This window comes from Schistocerca gregaria, chromosome 2, assembly GCF_023897955.1.
Source record: "Schistocerca gregaria isolate iqSchGreg1 chromosome 2, iqSchGreg1.2, whole genome shotgun sequence".
NCBI classification, from domain to species: domain Eukaryota; kingdom Metazoa; phylum Arthropoda; class Insecta; order Orthoptera; family Acrididae; genus Schistocerca; species Schistocerca gregaria.
In genome coordinates, this window is record NC_064921.1 from 609,160,126 (window position 1) to 609,182,431 (window position 22,306).

At 41.5% G+C, this 22,306-nt stretch overlaps 1 protein-coding gene across 2 annotated transcripts in view; it reads right to left on the reverse strand.

Annotated features, from left to right (window-relative positions):
* Window positions 1–7,155, reverse strand: part of LOC126334573 (transcription termination factor 5, mitochondrial) — a 53,097-nt gene extending 45,942 nt beyond the window's left edge. The window contains exon 1 of one of the 2 annotated variants that reach the window (XM_049996959.1): window positions 6,724–7,155. In XM_049996959.1, coding sequence (XP_049852916.1) covers window positions 6,724–6,871 — 148 coding nt within the window. In that variant the 5' untranslated portion in view covers window positions 6,872–7,155. The remainder of the gene's footprint in view (window positions 1–6,723) is intronic. The other variant, XM_049996958.1, reaches the window with a different exon arrangement.
* Between the last annotated feature and the right edge of the window lie 15,151 nt (window positions 7,156–22,306).

Genomic DNA, 22,306 nt, shown 5'->3' on the forward strand with positions numbered 1-22,306 from the left:
GATTTCTGCAAATGCTTCGTTGGACAACCCACCACCGCCATGACAACGATTTGCTACACCGCAATCTGTGCCGTATGATGCGGACACCTGCCACGTGGCCAGAACTGCTTCGTTCACAGGTCAACCTCCTCAGCATTCGACCACACCCACGCCCCCCCTCGGTTCAGCATCGGCACATGCCTTCCTACTTCGACACCTCGGACTGCTACACGAACAATAAATTTTTATCTGTGTCCGACCTCCACCTCCGTCCCACTGCTACGCCTCAGTGTTTTGTGCCACGACATTCACCATATCCGCACACTGTTTTGAGTGGAGTGACTATGAACAGTGAACATTCGTACATTCCGTCCTACGTTTGACATCATTTCCCACACAGTGCTTCTGGATAGCCTGCACCTCCGCAGCCTCCCTGCAACACAGGTGGCCCTGGCTCTGATCAAACGTTGAGCTTTCCGCAGACTAAAACATTGAACTTTTTCTCACCTGTCGCTCACGCGCTGGCTCCAGTCGAACTTATGCTACCGTTCTCGGCACCTCATCAGTGTCGGTCTTCCGCATCGCATCAATTCGAGCACACCCACAACGTGTTGAGCTTCCGAAATCGCAATCGACACATTACAGTGTCTCATCCGCGTCGGCCTTCCGCGTTGCTACGGATCGCACACAACCACAACATGTCACCTTCATGCTGCCACCCAAACAGCCGTCATTGCCACATCCCCTGGAGGCACACTCTCCTGGAATACTACAGCAACAACAGCTCGATTCAGGCAGTGCCCAGACAAACTCAACTCAACCTGTTCTTCCGAACATTCTACAACGTTTACTGACGCTTCCACCGTTTAATCCCGACAGAGCAACAACTTGGTTCAAAATTGTGGACGAAGTGTTCGACCATTACAAACTCGACGAGTCAACCAGGTTTCTGTGCCTCATCACCCACCTGCACGACCAGGAGGACTTGATTGCTGACCTGGTCGACGTCCGGGACTCATCTACCCGGTACACTCTAGCCAAAGAGACAGTTCGTCGGCTTGCACGCTCAACTGAGGCAGCAATATGGCAAGTGCTCCACGTCGAGCAACTAGGCAACAACAAACCTTCCCAGCTCTGGAGAAGGTTACATGCCCTGGTCAGTGCCGATCTCTTCTCTGAGAGAGCTCTCCTCGCCATCTGGTCAGATAAACTATCTCCTCACATGCTTTGCTCTGGCTCAGAGGTCTCCTGAACCTGTCGAGCAAGGAATGACAATAGCTGACAAGCTACACAACGCATCACTGCTCCATTTTGCCAGCCACTGCCTACTTGACAAGTCTCAGGTTCAGGCTCATCGCCTTGCGGCCGGACGCGGCCGGGGCCGTACTGTGCTGCTCACCCTGGGAAGCAGTGAACAAGCAACTGGAACGTTACCGGCTCTTCCCATGGTCACGCCCCCTGCTGCAACCGAACCTGCTGCGGCCACCGAACCTCGGCCACCGCCACTGGCAACGAACTTTCCACAGGAAATGCAACTGCACTACCCGTACTGTTCCTTCCACACACGGTTTGGTTAGGCGGCACAAAACTGCAGACCACCCTGCTACTTCCCAAATGCCAATCGCAGGTAGGTTCGGGTGCCGCCTCCTGCGCACAACATGACAGGCACCCCCCCCCCTCCCCCAGTGCTCCTTTCTGTCCGGGAATGACCAGATAATTGTGGACGACTTTACATAAAAGACATTTCGTCGGGATACCTTTTCCTAGTGGACACAGGTGCCGATGTTTCACTGCTGCCCACATCCTTAGCGTTGTCAAACATCTGCCCTCATCATACTTCACTGCAAGCCGTGAATTCCACTAAACTACAATGCTCGGGTTCAACCTCACACGTCGTCTCACTCTCCATAAACTCGGGTGGACATTTTTAGTGTGCGAAATTGACAAATCTATACTAGGCATTGACTGCTTGTGACACCATAAACTTTCACCGGACCTAGTGCGAAACACTGTATTTCACCATCCGTCCAAGACTCACTTCCCCTGTGCTCCATCGTACAACCCACCACATGAGAATCGGTCTGGGCTCATCTCATTCGTACATGCTTGTCTCTGTCGATTACATTACAAGAAACCATGCATAAGTGCCTTGTCGAGCTCGAACACGTCGCTCACCTATGCAAGGAAAACTTTGAGCTCTCCCTCCGGCTTCACGAAACACAGCTCTGGCTCTCCGATGCAGCAAAGGAATTACAGACACAACAGCAAGGACAAAGCAAGGTCAATAAGTGCGCCAAATCTGCTTGCAATCCCAGCAATTGAGCTTCCGTGTGTTTACCTCCCGCTACCCCTCGCAACTGTGCTATCAAGACTGACATAACGTGTACTGACAGTTACGCAGGGCCACACCCTCCTAACACGGCAGCGTTTGACACTCGGCCAGACACAAGTGATGCTGTAGTCTATGGTGCGTGTCGAAGTTGAGTGACTGTAGGAGGATACAAGATGACTTAGACAAAATTTCTAGTTGGTGCGATGAATGGTGGCTAGCTCTAAATGTGGAAAAATGCAAGTTAATGTGGGTGATTAGGAAAAACAAACCTGTAATTTTTTGGATACAGGATTATTACTGTCCTGCTTGACACTGTCATGTTGTTTAAATAGCTGGGCATAACACTGTAAAGCAATATGAGAATGTGAGAATTGTGGCTGGGAAGACAAACGGTTAATTTCAGTTTATTGGGTGAATTTTAGGAAAGTGTGGTTCCTCTATTAAGGGGACTGCAAATGGGACACTGGTGTGACCTATTTTTGAGTACGTCTCAAATGTTTGGGATCCGTATCAGATTTGATTAAAGGATGACATCAAAGCAATTCAGTGGACTGCTAGATTTGTAACTGGTTAGGTTCGAACAACATGTACGTGATACAGAGATGCTTCGTGAATGCAACTAGGAATCCCTGGAGGGAAGGCAACATTCTTTTTGAGGAAGACTATGGAGAATGTTTAGAGAACTGGGATTTGAAGCTGACTCCTAAACGATTCTACTGCTGCCAACACACATTGTGCAGACCACGAAGATAAGATACAAGAAATTAGGACTCATCTGGAGGCATATAGACAGTCGATTTTCCTCGTTTTATTCATGAGTGGAACTGGAAAGGAAATGGTTAGTAATGGTACAGCGTATCCTCCGCCACGTACCATAAGATGGCTTGCAGAGTATGAATGTAAATATAAGTGTAGAAACATAGACGGCTATCAGCTCTAAAACAGAAAATGGAGTTTCATTCCAGGAGCTTAAGACACGAGGGACAACCCTTAGCAATTTTACGATAGCTGTAAATGAAATGTTCCATTTGTTTAGACTAACGGAATTGTATAATCTGTAATGTAGCACTGAGACCTCTAGTGTATGTGTGGGAAATCCCAAAATGAGATTTAATTTTTTCCCAATTCCAAAATTAGTATGTGGAATTCAGTTGAAAGCAATGTATCAATCAACTGGCCTAGTGAAACATAATGAAGTAATTAGTTAAATGTGCAAAATAAGAGAGGAAGATTTGATTTGGGACTAGTTTACGCTCAGTTTGTGGCTTTTGACAATAACAATTTCTTTTCATACCCATCACTAATCATACAGCCATGAACTGCACAGCTGTATGTAACCCACAGTGCTGCAGAAGATGCAAAAGCGAAAACACAATGTGATCTGTCTGCAGGAGCCATATTCAGCGCAAGGATGAACCCTTTACACAACTGTAACATGTCAAATGATAACAGGAAGTAGAAGTACAGTGGGGTCACTAATAATTCCCAACAGGAGGTTAAAGATCACAAAAATCACTCAGATGTGTGATTAACATACCAGTGTTTCAGAAATTATGACTGTGAATACACACTGATTTCTTGTTAGACTGTACTAACATTATAATGAGATAACATCAACAAATTACTAAAAATTAAATCATATAAGTCAAGTGTTCTATGCTGAGCCTACTGTAATCAGCACACACACCAGTAGTAATTCTGTGTTGTAACAGTGGAACACCAGAGGAATGATCAGGGAAGGAAATATACATTATATGCAATTAATGAGATGAAAAATGAGCATATACTGAGAGATGTGAAAGATATAATGAGCATTTGGTAACTTATGGTGCTCCTCATTCTTTAGAAGAATGTGGGATCTGGGCTGCCCAATAATGTTGTACTACTGCTTATTGGGTTATTCTAAAGACTGGGAGAAGATGCTACCAAAGATAAGGCAGAGGGGTGTCTCAAGGATTGTGAACGTGGTTCTGAATCTAGGATGCTAACTTAGAACCACTGCTGAAAGGTTACAAAATAAGTAAGAACTGACAAGAGCTATAACACACTCACCATATTTCTTGTTACTTTTAGTGCATGCTAGCAGTTAAGATTCAATAGAAAATAATTGTGATAAATGCCCTGAAATGTGTGATTCCTGGTAGCAAAACAAAATCAAAGTATATGGAGCTTAAAGGAAGACCGATGTCCATAAATCAGACACTATTTAAGTGGGCACCTGAATGAACGGACATTCTAAGTCCATATAAAATGTGAAACAAGATGAAGCTATTGTATCATGGATAAATTTATTCATGTGGGACAAAAGAAGTCTTGTATGCCTCTCAACTTAAATCGCATTCAGTGCACTTCACCTAAGCCCTTTGGAATTATTCCTAAAAGAGTTGTCATATACTGACTCCAGAAAACAGTGCAGAAAGGTACAATAAATTCTCAGGGAACTATGAATGAATTCAACAGAAATAAAGAAATTAATATTTGCAGGATGGTAGCAATGGTCTAATTCCAAGAGTAAAGTATAGGCCTAGGTTTGTTTCTCATGTAGCAAGAACTTTTAATCAACATGCTTCATGCCAAATAGGGGTCTGACCCAAAACCTCACTGTATATAATAACAAGCTGTCACTATACTAAAATGGGCACACCACATTATATTCTATGGAAATTAACACAATCATAGCAGCAGGTTTTCAGATGCAACAACACTAAGACATAATAATGGTAGAAGAAGACTTTGGAACTCTTAAATTTTCTAGCCAATGCAGTATTAGAAAAAAATGAGGTATAACTGTAGTTGACAGTTAGCACAGCAAGGATGAGGAAGGCCAACAGTCAAGCCCAAGAAATGAGAAAGAAGCTCAACAACTCTATGGTCACCTGTTCACAGCATAAGGGTTATGTTGTCCAATTTGAGAAACAATACTGTCACCTAGGCCCAATTATATATTTGAGGTAAGAGTAGGTCATACATTAAATGAACTCTATAGTTGGGTGGAGGGAGGGGAAGACTGAACTTGATGTTTAGTATAATTCAACACAGCAACAAATCAATTAGACAACAATACTTCAAACAAACAGAGAACAAAAATTGCATTGGACACTAAATTAACACATAATATTTAAAAGTATTGATAGAAACTCCATACTTATGAATGCAGACTAGGCATCGCATTCTATATGTCAGGCTCACATCATTGAAATGCTGTCATTACTGGTCTCAACTGATTACCAAGGCGTATGATATTTTAAAAAAGAAAGAAAAAGGTTGGGACCGTCAAATACCAGAAAAATAAATATTACACATCAAACTAACTATGGGAGGTAATACGTTATATTGTCCACATAAAATAACTGCTCAGCTAATCAGAACACAAGCCAACAATGAGATGAAACACCTGTAAACACGCTAATTGCAGCAAAGATACTTTTGTGTAATCACTGATGCATTTGCTCATCCACTGTGGTTAAGTGGATTACTGCTGTCGCCACATAACTTTGACACATTACTATTGTACCTATATAAATTACATATAGTAACACGTCAACATTACCAGCCCAGGAACTTGCTGTCTGCTTCATAAGTCTCTTCCCATTCGCTACTCACTGATAAAGTCACTGTTTCTAATTCTTTGACACAATAATTTTTGTTCCATTACCTGACTCGCTGAAGTTACATAATACGCAGATCAACATAACTCTGTCTTCAATCAGTACTATATGACAGAAAACAGTAGTCAATATTCCTAGCCTGCATAACCTTAGACTCCAGATATTTTCTGGAGATTAAGATGTCTGCTGCTGGTGGTCTATAAACTGTCAATACTACTAGTTTGTGTGTTTCCATATGCACTACTACGTCACAGTAGACTTGTTTAACGCAAATATATATCAAGACCTATTTCTTTGATGTCGGGGACCTTATTGTGTCATAGTACAACACATCCGATGCACATATAGGAATCTGAAACACGAAATCTGTTACCTCTTACATAGGAAACTGTTTTCATTAAAAAATAAAGGCCAAAAAGAAACCTAAGTAATAAAATGGTAACATTTACAACGAACTTAAAAACAGGCATATGGGTACTATGTGTGACAAACTGTAGATGAATTTTAGTTTCATATTAAGTATCTACTGAACAAGTTATGCCACACAGAAGAAGGCCAACAGACTCACAGCAAATAAGTTCAAATAAGCTAGGCAACCTACGTATATAAATGCGAGTGACTAGTTGATATTCAAATTGATACATCACAACACACATGAAACTGCTCCATTGCTCAAGATTCCTTTTAAAAAATTCTACAAATATTGTAGGTAGAGCTGGGGCATAGTAATGAAGCTGAACTCACTTCTTTAAATGTTACTATTCACTGTTACTGACATTACATACAAAAAGTATTTATACATACCCAAAATATTTTTAAGAGCGTTGATTCTCCCTTCGACTCTGTAATATCTTGAGTGAAATATATTGAGTTTAGACCTTCCTTTGCCATGTAAAGATAAAACAAACAATGCGGCGTTCATTGGCACAGGATTGCGGTTTAATGCCATCATTTTTTTAATGCCTCAGAAATTATTACGAATTTCTGTAAAGATAGTAACTATACACCTTTCACATAACGAAATTCGCATGCACTGAACACGGTTCCCTAAAATCTTGGAATGAGTCCCTGCGTTGTCTCTTAACTGTCATAACAACAACCTGAGACCAAAACAGAAACACTGCTTCGCATTTCCGCGATTGTTTACTGTTTACGATTCTACAAGGTGAGAGCAAACAAACTTCCTTGGGGAGAATAAAACTCAAAGATACTCTAGGAAACATCCAGAACATTGTTGCGAACGGTTAAACACATCGTTGCTGTCATGCGAAATTGTAGATTTTTACTCAAAATTATTGTAGAACATATGCAAAATGTTAAATAAAATGCAAAAATTATTGACTAGTAGTATTAGTAACAATAATAGGAAATCTTATACTTTAGAACGTTAATAATTGCGGTGTAGAGTTGTGGTAATAGTCGTAGTAGTAGCTCAGTTTAACATTAGCATCACACTGTAGTAGTAATCTTTTTGGCAATAATATATAACGCTCAGGACATTGAAAAGTGACACGCTGACCCGAAAAAATGAGCTCATTTATAGTATATAATGGCAGCCTATTTCTAATCTTGGTTTTTATTAATCCTCCTTTAGAAGCAACTCTTTTACCAGAAGAGTTGGTGTAGGGAAAAGAAATCACTGACAGTTCAAATTTCGCTAGTTCTTCGAATAGTTATTTCCTTCAATATCGCATGTATCTATAACATCGTAACAGCATTCCAGAAGATTTTAGGTTCAGGTATATCCTTTTTTACACAGAGAATGTTACTTTTTGCGAATTTTCTCCATTGATCATCTATTTTTGGACATTAGTATGTTCATTGTATAGCGTCCCCAGTGCTATATTACGAAAAGGCTTAAAAAACAGTATTTATAAAGAAGAGACAATTAAAAATTGAATAATATAGTTTTATCATGTAACCGTAAAATAATAATTTCTCTGTTTGAGTTTTGAGTGCAAAGAAATATAACAAAATGATCTAAAGAGGTGAAAAGATACGCTCTTTTGTTAATTTTTTAGTCGTCTTCACTTCTTCTCTTGTCTTGGTTGTGTGTAGACGGACATCTTGCGAGCGCTGGCAAATGTAAGCATATTTGTATAAGTTAGGCAGATAATATATTCATTTAATATTATTGTGCACTTTTAATTTGTAAGAGGTGATCCCGATTTCATGTCCGCCTTCCTTGAATTAACCAGCATTCAACTAATTTACAGTTCAACAATCGCAGCGGCCGATGCAGCCAACGACGCAATTACGTGGCGATATTAACTTACGAAAAATTAGCGGAAACGAAAAACTCGCCCGCTATTAACATAATATTAATTTTTCTCCTCAGCCGCCCGACGTTGCAGGAAATGCGTAGCTTTAAGATTCTTATTTTCAGTACCATAGCCGAGAGCCAGAGCCAGGACTCCGACTACAATACAATGGTTAACGGAGGTAAGAAAAAATACTCTCGCATGTGTGTGGACCGCAATTGTAATTAATAACTAAAGATTTTTTTCTTTAAAGTTAACTGACTAGCTGAGGAAATTAATATGAAAAGTTAATTCCAGTGTTCAACTTGTATGATCATCTTTTTTAAGATTCAGCGAGTCCAACATTCATTAACGTAACAAATAATTTAAGATTAATATTGTTAAAAAGGAGAACTTCACAAAAGCATTTAATGGTAAATCAAAATTGAATGAAATATAATTTTTATTAAGGCCCACCACGTAAGTCGGCAACAATCAAAATAATAATAATAATAATATATTAAATTACGACGGCCGACGGACGCGAAACTGGCATTTAACAGCCCTCCTTACACTGGCAATGAGATGATAAAGGGAAGGTGGTTGAAAGATGCTCTCTGGTTGCTTTAACGGGATGGAGACAGACGATAAGTAGAGTCGTCACTAAAATCGAACCTTTCCTTTAACTAAAAACATATCATAACAACAAAATCACGACGCGAGTGCGCACATCTTTTGCTGAACTTTATTTTGACGATCTAGCCTATTAAACTCGCTCACCACTTTCACACCCAGGTTTACTTATTCCAGTGGTGTGCAGTTATTTGGTCTGACGTTTGTTTGTCTCACATGCTGCTCATCCATGCATTTGTTCAAACAACTTTAGTAGGTCGAGTACATTTTGTCCTGCAGCACAGTAATAAGTGTTTGTTTGCTTTGAAAACGTTCATTCGACCCGAAGAATCTTGGTAGAAACCACTGAAGAACACAGAAGTAACCTTTCGTCTGTGGTTCAGTCACTGCTGTTAGGATAGCTTCTACAGACATCAGACGTTCTTCCTGTGAAGCACAGTTTTAGGGGTTCACATCATTCTGTAATCCGATCACCCAATTGTGACAAAGATAACCATCTAGTTTGAGAATTGTATGAGTGCCTATACTACAAAACTCCTGAAATTGATCTGTGCTTGCCATTTTGCCCTATTCTTGAACAACTGTGTATGTTCATATACAAATCCTCGAGCATTGTAGCTAGAACATTACATTCTTTGCTTGCAGGGAATGGCAAATGTACTGTACCTAAGTGATACCTGGAAGTTCATTCTGCGTGATCTTGAGTTCACTGGAAACTCTGTTGAACTTAGTGCTGCAGCCATCATTTGCAAAACTTATTACAGTCTTAATATTGATGATAGCACGTTTTAACACAGAAATGACTCTGTTGTACGGATGTTCTGCAGTAGTACCTACGTGAGAGTCTTCAATGTAATCATGGGGGTATGCCTATGGTTGGTTGGTTGGTTGATCTGGGGTGGGGGACGAAACAGTGACAGCATCAGTCCCATCGAATTAGCGAAGGATGCGGAAGGAAATCAGCCGTGCCCTTTCAAAGGAACTATCCTGGCATTTGCCTTAAGCAATTTAGGGAATTCAAAGAAAACTTAAATAAAGATGGCCTGACACAGGCTTGAACTGTCATCCTCCCAAACACGAGTCCAGTGTGCTCACCACTGCGCCACCTCGCTTGCCGGTACACCAAAAACTTAGTCTCCACTGTTCTTATTTTTGTCACTGTAATGGCTCACATATATGTACAAGCCCTTCACGCTGCTGATATCAGTGGATTTGTCAGTTAGGACGCTAAACTTTACTTTGTTCAAAATGTCTGTTAATTCTTCACTGACGCAGTTACAAGTCACATTTTTGACAGTATTTCTGACTTTAATGCTAACTAATTTAACTGACCTAGCGATTTCAGTGTCACTACACTGATCAGCCTGAACATTATGATCGCCGACCTGCTATCGATATAAACACGTCCAGGCGATAGTACGATAGTAGCGTCACCTGGCGAGGGATGACAGCTAGTTAGACACACAAACAGTGCATACACTATCAGTGAGAGTGCTGACTGTGTGTAGAATGGAGAAGACGCATGATCTATCTGACTTCGATCAAGGGCACATAGTGCACCAACCACTCCTAATGAAGGGCCTCGACACCCGACAACCCACACAAGTGCCAATGTTAACACCATGACATTGGCAACCATGACTGAAATGGGCATGTGTGACTATTGGCACTAGTCGTTGGGGCAGTGGTAAAACTTAGCATGGTCTGATGAATCCCAATACTTTCTTCATCATGCGAGGGCGCGAATCGATCGTCTTCAAGGGGAACAGCTCCTTGACACCTGTACTGTGGAATGGCTCTAGGGAGCATTCACGTGAGCATCCATGGAGCCAGTGGATCTCTTGTCACTGAGTTTGGCTTGGTCGACCATAACTGCACTGCATCACACTCATTATCTACCTCACAGACTCAAAACACAACCTGAACTGTTTCTGTTGATACCCGAACTACCCATTTTAAGGTTCACCAATGCAGAATGTGTATTTTTTTCATTAAGCTTTCACGACAACAATGCCCAATTCTTCACCCTTATTTGTCATCTGTCAGAACATGCAGACCTAATTAGCAATGTCATCTTCACATCATCTTTCCACAACACATAGGACGAAAACAAATCAGTATTGCTACAACGACCTTCACAGAAACTGGTGCAACATTTAAGAAAGGCTACCTCTGATAAACAATTGGATGATAAAATACGGCCCCAGCTTTGGCGAGAACTCCTTTGTACACTGAACAATAACTTCATGCCACATGCTGCCCTTTAAATACTCTGGATTGTTAAATTGGCAATTACATCTCATGAAGCTGAACCCCTGAAAAGATGGTTAGCTCTTGATGACAGAATGTTAACGGTACTATGATGTAGACACCATAAAAATTACGGAAGTACAGTACCATTCCAGCATGTTACAATCAGACAGCCCAAGAAAGGCTGAGGATGGCAGATAGTGATGTCACCTTCTCAGATCCAACATCTGACCAGCAGGCTCCACACAGCATGATTTCCACTGTGGGCAAAACTACACCAACAGCTGCCATTGGCTCAAGGTGAAAAACCTGCTTGTACTACATCCAGTTTTGCAATAACACATGCATCTGAGTTTCCAGACTTCAAACACAGTCTGCCACAGGAGTATCAGACCTTGCAGAGACGCCAAGATACTGACAACCCCTATGGCTCAAGCACACACTCCATCGACCGCACACCTAGGGGGCTGACTGTATACCTTCGACCTCACTTCAAGAAAATACTTTTAGGCAGACACTGGATCTGACATTAGCTCAAAACTGCTAGAATCATACTAACATTCAAGAAAACATCAGTACTGCAACTTCACGTGGTTAATAATCCAAGATCTGCGTAGATGCACGACATCCATCTTGTAACTATTGCCTCAGCATCAACTCACATGGATCTTGTCATGTTACTGATAACAAGAAACTGGTAGTGGGAATCGACTTTCTCCATGATTTCGACATTTCACAGGACATTCACCAAGCTTTGCTTCTGCACCACGATACGGGACTACACATCACAGGGCTGTTCGTCCTGACAACCCCATCCCTCCTTGATACAACACACTGCCCACCTGGACAGCAAGATGATAATTTCACATAAGGGTGACAGAGTAAAAGAGTTTGTTACAATGGCAGAAGAACTGCTACAACGACTGGAGTGCAGCGTGTGATGCCCTTGATGCAGAGAATGCATCTCTTCTCCAACGCATCACGGACACATCAGCTGTACTCGCACTAGCATGCGACAACCTCAAGGCATCTCGTGCACCTACAACTCTGACGAACGTGAGGAAGTGCATGCGATCCCATCTTTGCTGATTGACAATGCCCCTTCACTCATAATTCCAGCTGCATTGTGGCCAAAGACACTGAGCCCATACAGCAACATTACGTTTAGTACTGTTCACTCCACCTCAATTCGCTATGTGTTGGGTATAGACCTCACCAACACCACAAAAGCGCAAGTGTGTGCGATGTGTAACAGCTTGATGAATCATATCCTGACTACTACCAAGATACTTGTATGTCACAAAGCACACTGCCTGGGCCCAACTAATTTATACACTGCTAAGGCTACAGCTGACAACATTTTACATGTGGACATTGTTCGCCCATCAGATGGCCTGTGGGTGTCACCAATCAAATTAGTAGTGAAAAAAGATGGAACTTCGAGATTGTGACTATTTCAGTGTCCTTAACACTCGTACATCGAATGGCACTTAGCGAGTACCCAATATACAAGGATTCATACATTAGCTAGCAGGTGTTCTCAGTGGAATTTGCTGTAAAAAAGCTTACCCACAAATTTCAGTGCACAAATTCAATATCACAAAACTGTGATTAACACACCGTTTGATCTCTTTGAATATCTTTTCATTTTACTTGGTTAAATAATGCCGCTCAGACAAGGTAGTGTTCCATTGATAGGATTCTTTTTCGTTTTGAATTACTCCTATGCCTATTTAGACGACAGCCTCATTTTTTGGCTATGTTTGAAGGACATGAGCGACACCTTAGACAAATCCTCCCTGTTCTAAGAGGCAGTAGTGTTGTGATCAATGAGGACAAATCTCAGTTACAGAAACCGGAATTTACTTTCCTTGAACACCTAGTTAGCACTATAGGAATCAGGCCGTCCCTATACTAGGCTGACACCATAAGACAACTCCCACTCCCCCAGAATTATCACAAACTCCGTCATTTCTTAGGAATTTTAGCTTTTACCGGCTTACCCACCAGAAGCTCCATCTTTACAAGTATCTCTCACCAACACGCTGGCACGATCTAAAAAGCAGAGAAGAAGCAAGATCAAATGGATTACAAAGGTGAAATATGCATTCAAACTCGCCAAAGACAACTTTGCACGCACAGTCATCGTCATCACAGATTCAACCAACACTACCTCTGGCGCCATACTGCAACAACTAATGGCCAAAGAGGCATACATCTCCCATTCTTCCCACAAAAATATCTCCTCCCAATTCAAATGGTTGGTATTGGACCGACAACTTTTTGTTGTTAACACCACTATGAGATACTTCCGAGAAGATATCAATTGCTGTCATATTGTAGTATTTACAGACCATACATCAGATTCTGATGCCATAAGGCACCTGTCAAAGGATATCAACTCTCGACACAGCGATGCCTGCGCCTTACCACCCAATGCAAAATGGATATGTCACCCTCACAGAGCAGAAAATCTCATGATGGAATACTTATGACGAGTCTATAGGATCTCCCTCCATTTTGACTGCGAGAGGCTAGTCATGAAGATGTGAGCGTAGCAAAACTGATGTCAAATGATATTACAGGCCTACAAATCCAACTGTTACGGGAACTGATACTCTGATACCCTGTGATGTCTCTCTCAATAGGACTTGGCCGTTGATGCCGTAGCAATGCAACAAGAAATATTCAACCAACTACTTGGTATCTGTCACCAATGGATCAGGCCCACAGTCTTCCTCCTAATGGAATGCTTCGTGCAGTTCAGCGTCAAGGGGAACTGCCGCACCTCGACACAGGCAGGTGTACCATGGCAATGAAGTAAAGTCAGAAGATACATGCAGTCACAGTTCAGTTGGTTTCAGATTCACAAGACCTGCTTCCACCACATACACATCGACTTTGTCAGCGGCCTTTCAGAGTTAGACGGATTCAATTGCAGGTTCCATCAAAAAGAATCATCCGAATTTTAAAAAATCATAACTATTATGTTATTTGAGATATGTACATGGACAACTTACTGTTGGAAAGAGCAAACTCTCGAGTTTCACATAGTTTCTGCTAGATAGCACCAGTGTGCTCTCAATTCAGTTCTAGTAATAATGGTGTTGGGACAACAGAAAGAATTTTGTGTTCGCACATTGCAGGTCAATAATAACTGTTCAGTGAGACTTTTGCGCTAGGTGTGGCGTGGATCCTCATACAGCACAGAGTATTGGATGATGGAATAAACAGTTCCGAGAAACATGTTGTCTGTTTAAAGGCAAATTGCTGGGCTGTCCCTGAGTATATTACACAGATGTCGAACTCATCTGCCATAGTTTAACAAGGAGTCTGGAGAAATCCGTTCGCTGTGCAGCTCGACAGCTCAACATGCCCCAAAGATCATCTGGTGTGTGTTGCATCGACGTTTAAGCATGAAACTATACAAAATTCAGCTACTGCAAGCTCTCATGAAGATGACTAACAACAACATGTGGAGCTCAGCATACCAGATACAATTAATACAGACCAAGGCCGCCAGGTTTAATCGGCACTCTTCACCACACTGTGTAACCCTTGTGGAATTAAATGTAACTGCACTACAGTTTATCACGCCCAGAGCGGAAGGTTAGTCGAGTGGTGGCATTCGTCTCCCAAATTAGCCCTTATGTATCATGACCTATTTTGGACTGAAACACATACCTTGCGCTCCACTTGGCATCTGAACAGCCTTCAGTGAAAACTTATAATCATCCCTCGCTGAGATGCTATATGGCAAATCACTAGCTGTCCCCTTTGATTTCGTCCCAGTCACATGAGTCCAAGAGCAGGTGGATTTACCTGCTCTACTTCAATAAGTGAAGGATGACATTAGATATATCCATGTGACATTTCCCACTCCCCACTCGGAGGCCAAAGTCCCTGTACGTAAAGTGCTTTCAACAGTGTACATTTCATGCTATGAAAGGACACAGTCCAGCCAGATCTACAGCCCCTGAACAAAGAGCCCTTGAAACCCCTGAGAAGAAACACACATAGGTTTGACATTATGATTAATGACAACTGTTTCGATCTACATCTACATCTTCTTGGTTAATCTGCAATTCACACTTAAGTGCCTGGCAGAGGGTTCGTCGAACCATTTTCATACTACTTCTCTACCATTACATTCTCGAATGGTGCATGGGAAAAAGGAACACCTAAATGTTTCTGTTCAAGTTCTGATTTCTCTTATTTTATTATGATGATCATTTCTCCCTACGTAGGTGGAAGTCAACAAGATATTTTCGCATTCGGAAGAAAAAGTTGATGATTGAAATTTCGTAAATAGATCTCGCCACAAAGAAAACCGCCTTTGTTTCAGTGACTGCCACCCAAACTCGTGTATCATTTCAGTGACACTCTCACCCCTATTACGCAATAACACGAAACGGGCTGCCATTCTTTGCAATTTTTCGATGTCCCCCATCAACCCTACCTGATAAGGATCCCACACCGAGCAGCAATATTCCAGCAGAGGACGGACAAGAGTAATGTAGGCTGTCTCTTTAGTGGGTTTGTCGCATCTTCTAAGTGTTCTGACAACAAAGCACAGTCTTTGTTTCGCCTTCCCCACAATATTATCTATGTGGTCTTTCCAATTTAAGTTGCTAGTAATTGTAATTCCTAGGTATTTACTCGAATTGACAGCCCTTAGATTTGTGCGATTTATTGTATATCCAAAATTTATTTTAGTACCTATGTGGATGACCTCGCACTTTTCTTTGTTTAGTGCCAAATGCCATTTTTCGCACCATACAGAAATTCTCTCTAGATCGTTTTGTAATTGTAACTGATCTTCTGATGATTTTACTAGACGGTAAGTTACAGCATTATGTGCAAACAATATGCTCAGATTGTCACCTAGATCATTTTTGTAAATCGGGAACAACAGAGAGCCTATGACATTACCTTGCGGAATGCCAGATATCACTTCTGTTCTACTCGATGATTTACCGACCGACTGTCACTACGAACTGTGACCGCTCTGAGAGGAAATCACGAATCCAGTCACACAACTGAGAGGATACTCCATAAGCCCGCAATTTTATTAATAGTCGCTTGTGAGAAACGGTATCAAAAGCCTTTTGAAAATCTAGGAATATGGAATCGATCTGAGATCCCTTGTCGACAGCACTTATTACTTCATGGGAATAAGGAGCTAGCTGTGTTGCACAATAGCGATATTTTCTGAATCCGTGTTGGTTATGTATCAATACGTCATTTTCTTCGAAGTGATTCATAATGTTCGAGTACGGTATATGCTCCAAAATCCTACTGCAAATTGAAGTCAGTGATATGGGTCTGTAATTCAATGAGTGACTCCTATTTCCTTTCTTGAATATTGGTGTGACCTGTTCTACTTTCCAGTCTTTAGAAACAGACCTTCCGTCAAGTGAGCAGTTGTATATTTTTGATAATAAAGGCACTATTGTGCCTGCATACTCTGGAAGGAACCTGGCTGGTATACCATCTGGACCAGAAGACTTGTCTTTCTTAAGTGATTTGAGTTGTTTCACAAAACCTAAGGTATCTACTTTTATGTCACTCATGGTAACAGCTGTTCTGGTTTCGAATTCTGGAATATTTAGTTCATCTTCTTTCTTGAAGGAATTACTGAAAACTGTAGTTAGTAACTCCGCTTTAGTGGTACCATCATCAGTAACATTTCCATCGCTATCGCGCAGTGATGGTATTGACGGTTTTTTGCCGCTGGTGTACTTTACATATGACCAGAATCTCTTTGGGTTTTCTACCATATTTTGAGACAATGTTTGATTGTGGAAACTATTAAAAGCATCTCTCATTCACGTCCGCACTAAATTTCGTGCTTCTGTCAAAAACTTAGCCGGTCTTGAGGATTTAGCATTCTTCTGAATTTGGCATGCTTGAAACCAGTTAGGGTTCTTCAAGAAAACATGAAGCCAAACCCCATGAACAACGATGACAACTATCTACAACTACCAGTATGTATATGGCTAACCCCGACACACCAGCGCCTTTCATCATTTGACTCGATGTCAGCGACTTCAAACCAGAGAGCTTGACCATCAAACTTGTCGATAACGATCTCTTCCTCACTGCTCACAATGAAGACATGCTGACAAGCAACACCCACTTGTCTGACGCTTGCATAACACTGGCACCTTCCCCAGTGACAGAAACTGTGCTTTCACATTATCCTGCCCTTCATCAGATGGTTTCCTCACCTTCGCGTGCCTGAGGATTCCCTCACAATCGTCGCTTTCACTCTCATCTCAAGACGAAGGGGACCCCACGACAGAGATGCACTGCTCCCACCACCTCCAGACGAGCCACCAATATCCAGATATGGGCGCACCAGGTACCTTCCACACCACCCACTCCCCTGTCAGCTCTACACCAACAGTACTGTATGTCACACCTCAAAAAAATGGTCCAGCTGTGCCCTGCAATATAGCCAGCCACGACACAAATGGTCACGCACTCATGTGCATACCAGACCAACTAAACGATGCATTTCACATCTTCCCTTTAGTGCTTTGCACTATAGTGGCGGGCTGGGGCGGGAGGGGATCTCCGTGGGGCTCTGTGCCGATATCGATAGTGATACGCATTACTGGCGATTGAAGAGAGGTATATATGTGGACTGAGCAATGACTTCAGTGCATTTGGTGCGATGATCGAATGTGGGTGTGTCAATGAATCATGTTTTGTAAATATATCATTTGTATGATCAACCCTTCCAACTCCATTGTTGGGACATTCCCTGTCATCTGATAGGGAATCCTTCCACAAAGTTTTTGGTGCTTCATACCTTTTGCATAGCTTTTGATCGCCGACAGTTTTGCTGTAAAAACAGATTTGGACAACACACACTGTGCACGAAAGTCATCGTCTTTAATGGGTCTAATCCACCCATGGAATTTTGGATTCTTTTTCCATTCTTTTCGGTACTTATGTCTTCTGCACAACGGTTATGTTCAGTTTTTGCCACTCATTAATTTCTTTTTTTTATAGATCAGATTAGATTAATACTAGTTCCATGAATCATGAAAACGATATTTCGTAATGATGTGGAACGAGTCAAATTTTACAATACATTACATAATTAAGTTAATTTAACAACATAATTAAGTTAATATAGCAACTTTTTTATTTTTTAAATTTTTAAAATTTTTTTGTTTTTCTCCTTTTGTTCTTAATTTATATCTAAAAATTCCTCTATGGAGTAGAAGGAGTAGTAATTCAGAAATTCTTTTAATTTCTTCTTAAATACTTGTTGGTTATCTGTCAGACTTTTGATACTATTTGGTAAGTGACCAAAGACTTAAGTGGCAGTATAATTCACCCCTTTCTGTGTCAAAGTTAGATTTAATCTTGAATAGTGAAAATCATCCTTTCTCCTAGTATTGTAGTTATGCACACTGCTTTTACTTTTGAATTGGGTTTGGTTGTTAATAACAAATTTCATAAGAGAGTATATATACTGAGAAGCTACTGTGAATATCCCTAGATCCTTAAATAAATGTCTGCAGGATGATCTTAGGTGGACCCCAGCTATTATTCTGATTACACGCTTTTGTGCAATAAATACTTTATTCCTCAGTGATGAATTACCCCAAAATATGATGCCATATACAAGCAATGAGTGAAAACAGTCGTAGTAAGCTAATTTACTAAGATGTTTATCACCAAAATTTGCAATGGCCCTTACTGCATAAGAAGCTGAACTCATGCGTTTCAGCAGATCATCAATGTGTTTCTTCCAATTTAATCTCTCATCAATGGACACGCCTAAAAATTTTGAATATTCTACCTTAGCTATATGCTTCTGATTAAGGACTATATTCATTAATGGCGTCATACCGTTTACTGTATGGAACTGTATGTACTGTGTTTTATCAAAATTCAGTGAGAGTCAGTTTGCAACGAACCACTTAGTAATTTTCTGAAAGATATTATTGACAATTTCATCAGTTAATTCTTGTTTGTCAGGTGTGATTACTATACTTGTATCATCAGCAAAGAGAACTAACTTTGCCTCTTCATGAATATAGAATGGCAAGTCATAAATATATATTAAGAACGACAAAGGACCCAAGACCTGGACGAGCGGTTCTAGGCGCTTCAGTCTAGAACTGTGTGATGGCTACGGTCGCAGGTTCGAATCCTGCCTGGGGCATGGATATGTGTGATGTCCTTAGGTTAGTTAGGTTTAAGTAGTTCTAAGTTCTAGGGGACTGATGACCTCAGATGTTAAGTCCCATAGTGCTCAGAGCCAATGAACCATTTTTTGACCGACCCTTGTGGAACCCTATTCTTGATAGTTCCCCAGTTTGAGGAATGTGCTGATCTTTGCATATTATGAGAACTGCTTATTTCAACTTTCTGCACTCTTCTAGTTAGGTACGAATTAAACCATTTGTGCATTGTCCCACTCATGCCACAATACTTGAGCTTGTCTAGCAGAATTTCATGATTTACACAGTCAAAAGCCTTTGAGAGATCACAAAAAAATCCCAATGGGTGGTGTTCTGTTATTCAGATCATTCAAAATTTGATTGGTGAAAGCATATATGGCATTTTCTGTTGAAAAACGTTTCTGGAAACCAAACTGACATTTTGTTAGTACTTCATTTTTACAGATATGTGAAGCTACTCTTGAATACATTACTTTCTCAAAAATTTTGGATAAAGCTGTTAGAAGGGAGATTGGACGATAATTTTTGACATCAGATCTATCCCCTTTTGTATGCAAAGGTATAACAATAGCACATTTCAGTCTATCAGGGAAAATGCCCTGTTCCAGAGAGCTATTACACAGGTGGCTGAGAATCTTACTTATCTGTTGAGAACAAGCTTTTAGTATTTTGCTGGAAATGCTATCAATTCCATGTGAGTTTTTGCTTTTAAGCAAATTTATAATTTTCCTAATTTCGAAGGGAGAAGTGGGTGAGATTTCAATTGCGGGAAACGCTACGCCGTGCTCGGTCAGCGACTGCGATGATGGTAGGAGGTGAGCAGCATGAGGCCCATCCTAGCTCGCCTCCTGCAGACGCTGCGGCTCGTGACGACGCCGGGAATCGCCAGTGCAGGTGGAGGCGATGCCCTCCACCAGCCGGTCCTCGGGGACAGTGGTACTGATGACGACGATGTAACAGCAACTGAACATCCAATCCGTCGAACCGATGCCACGTACATCTCTGATGCCCTTAAATAGTACAGACCGCTGCTGAATCCGCCAGTTACGCGGCGCCGGGTTTATTAGAATGTTCTCGATGAGTTGGCTAATGCAACCGCGCCACATACGGCCCGCGCCTGCGTTGTTTTGCTAATGCTGCGTTCTGGCTGTTGATGGCTGCCGAGCACATACACACATACCGACGCTCGTTTGCAAAACTGTGTCCTCAGCATAACGCGCCGGCCAGCCTACGTCGGCCGTCTGCCGTGAGGCTGGCGCATCGCGCACTGAAACACACTAAATCACAATTTCGCACTATATTTCCTAAGAATAACCCCTTATCCTCTACAGCTGAAACAATAACACATGTATTCAATACGAAATTCTCAGTGAAAAAAAAGTTACCGTTATCGATTTTGATCTCTCTCGAAATCATCTACAGACTATCTGGTCTCACCAGTAATACAAAAATGGAATATATACTTACACAGCTGCCGATGCTGCTGCTGTTGTCACTGCTGATGCAGCAGCTGCTGCCACTGTGTCTGCTGTTGCACAACAGGATTCGTTTCATCCACGCTTTGTTGTTGGTGGATATGCGGTTGAACAATAAGAAGAAGATATATATTCAATACTACGAAATTCTTAGTGGAAGAGAAAAGTTACAGTTACCAATTTGAATCTATACTTACCAGGTAATTCCCTAACGTGCTCTAACGACCTCTGCCGTTTACCGCAGCTGGCACTACCGATGGTGTTTGATTTGAACTGCTAAAACGCATGCCAGAAAGGAGCAGACTGATGCCCACGAGGGAGAGCAAGACGATCGACCTCACACTACGCTGGTTGACGGACAGAATGAGGGCGACTGGGGGTGGAGTGGCCCTTCTATACACTCTGCTCCTCCTCCACTCAACACTTCACTCATGGAGCCAATAGGGACTCAGAATTCTACCCCACCAGCAGCTGAATGTTGGTCTGAGCGTGCTGTACAGGTCGGTGTAAGTCTGACCACGCTGGACAAGTCTGTGCCGGTCTGCGACCACTGCCTGTGTCCAGCTGGTTGTGGCATTTTTTGCTATTCGACAAAACCGAACGTAAGACTAAATGCTAGTAATTTTTGCCCCTATTTCGCTATAACTCTGCTTTCAGCTTTCTATGTACCTAGAGTTGCTACGATTTCTGTCTGACAAACTGGAACATTTGAGATTATAAACCGAGACAAAGCGGGCTGTTTTTCTTAAGATTAAAAAAGTGAAATATTGGAGGAAATGCTGCTTTTAGTTGGGAACAGCTGCCGCTATACCAAAAAAGAATGAAACTTTGAAACATCACTGTGTATTTGACAAGCGATAAGAATTATTTCACAATTGCTATCCTTTTGGTCATGTCCAACGTACTCTCTTTTGCGTCTTCGGAAACATTAAACAGTTTGACACTTAGAGTAAAAGTGTAGTTTACTGATTTCAAGAACATGATGATGTCTAACGGTGTGGTAGCACAATGCTAATTTCGTTGTTGTTACTACTTGCCCCTGCTGGAACGAATTCGAAGCAAAATAACTCTCCAATTCCTTAAGTGCTTTCAGAGTGAATGGTTGATTTGTGCTTTACATCAGCTAAATGACCCTTAATATCTGCTCTTCCCCCATCCACAACATAATATCATAACACTTACAAATCAGACATCCTGCTTCATAGTCGCCCTTCCCTCGTTTTATGAAAAACCATTCTTCGAAGTATTTTTCTTGGAATGAACACTTCGTCTTCGGCACCTTGAGCTCACTGAGAGCAATAAAACACCTTATTGACAAATTAATCTGGGCACGACTCAGATAAACAGAGAATCACGTTGCTGTAAAGCTTAAACTAGAGCGACGTAAGGGACACTGATGGTGGTCCATCAGTGTGACATCACGCATTCGAGTCATAGTGCTCAAAGCGGGATTCATGCATTGAAATAGATCGGGTGGCAAATAAAATAGATGTCACATAGTAATGGTACACGTTGTGTAGGGAACATGTAGTACTCAGTTTGTCATAAATATCCGAGAGCACATTACACACATTTCTTGATTTCA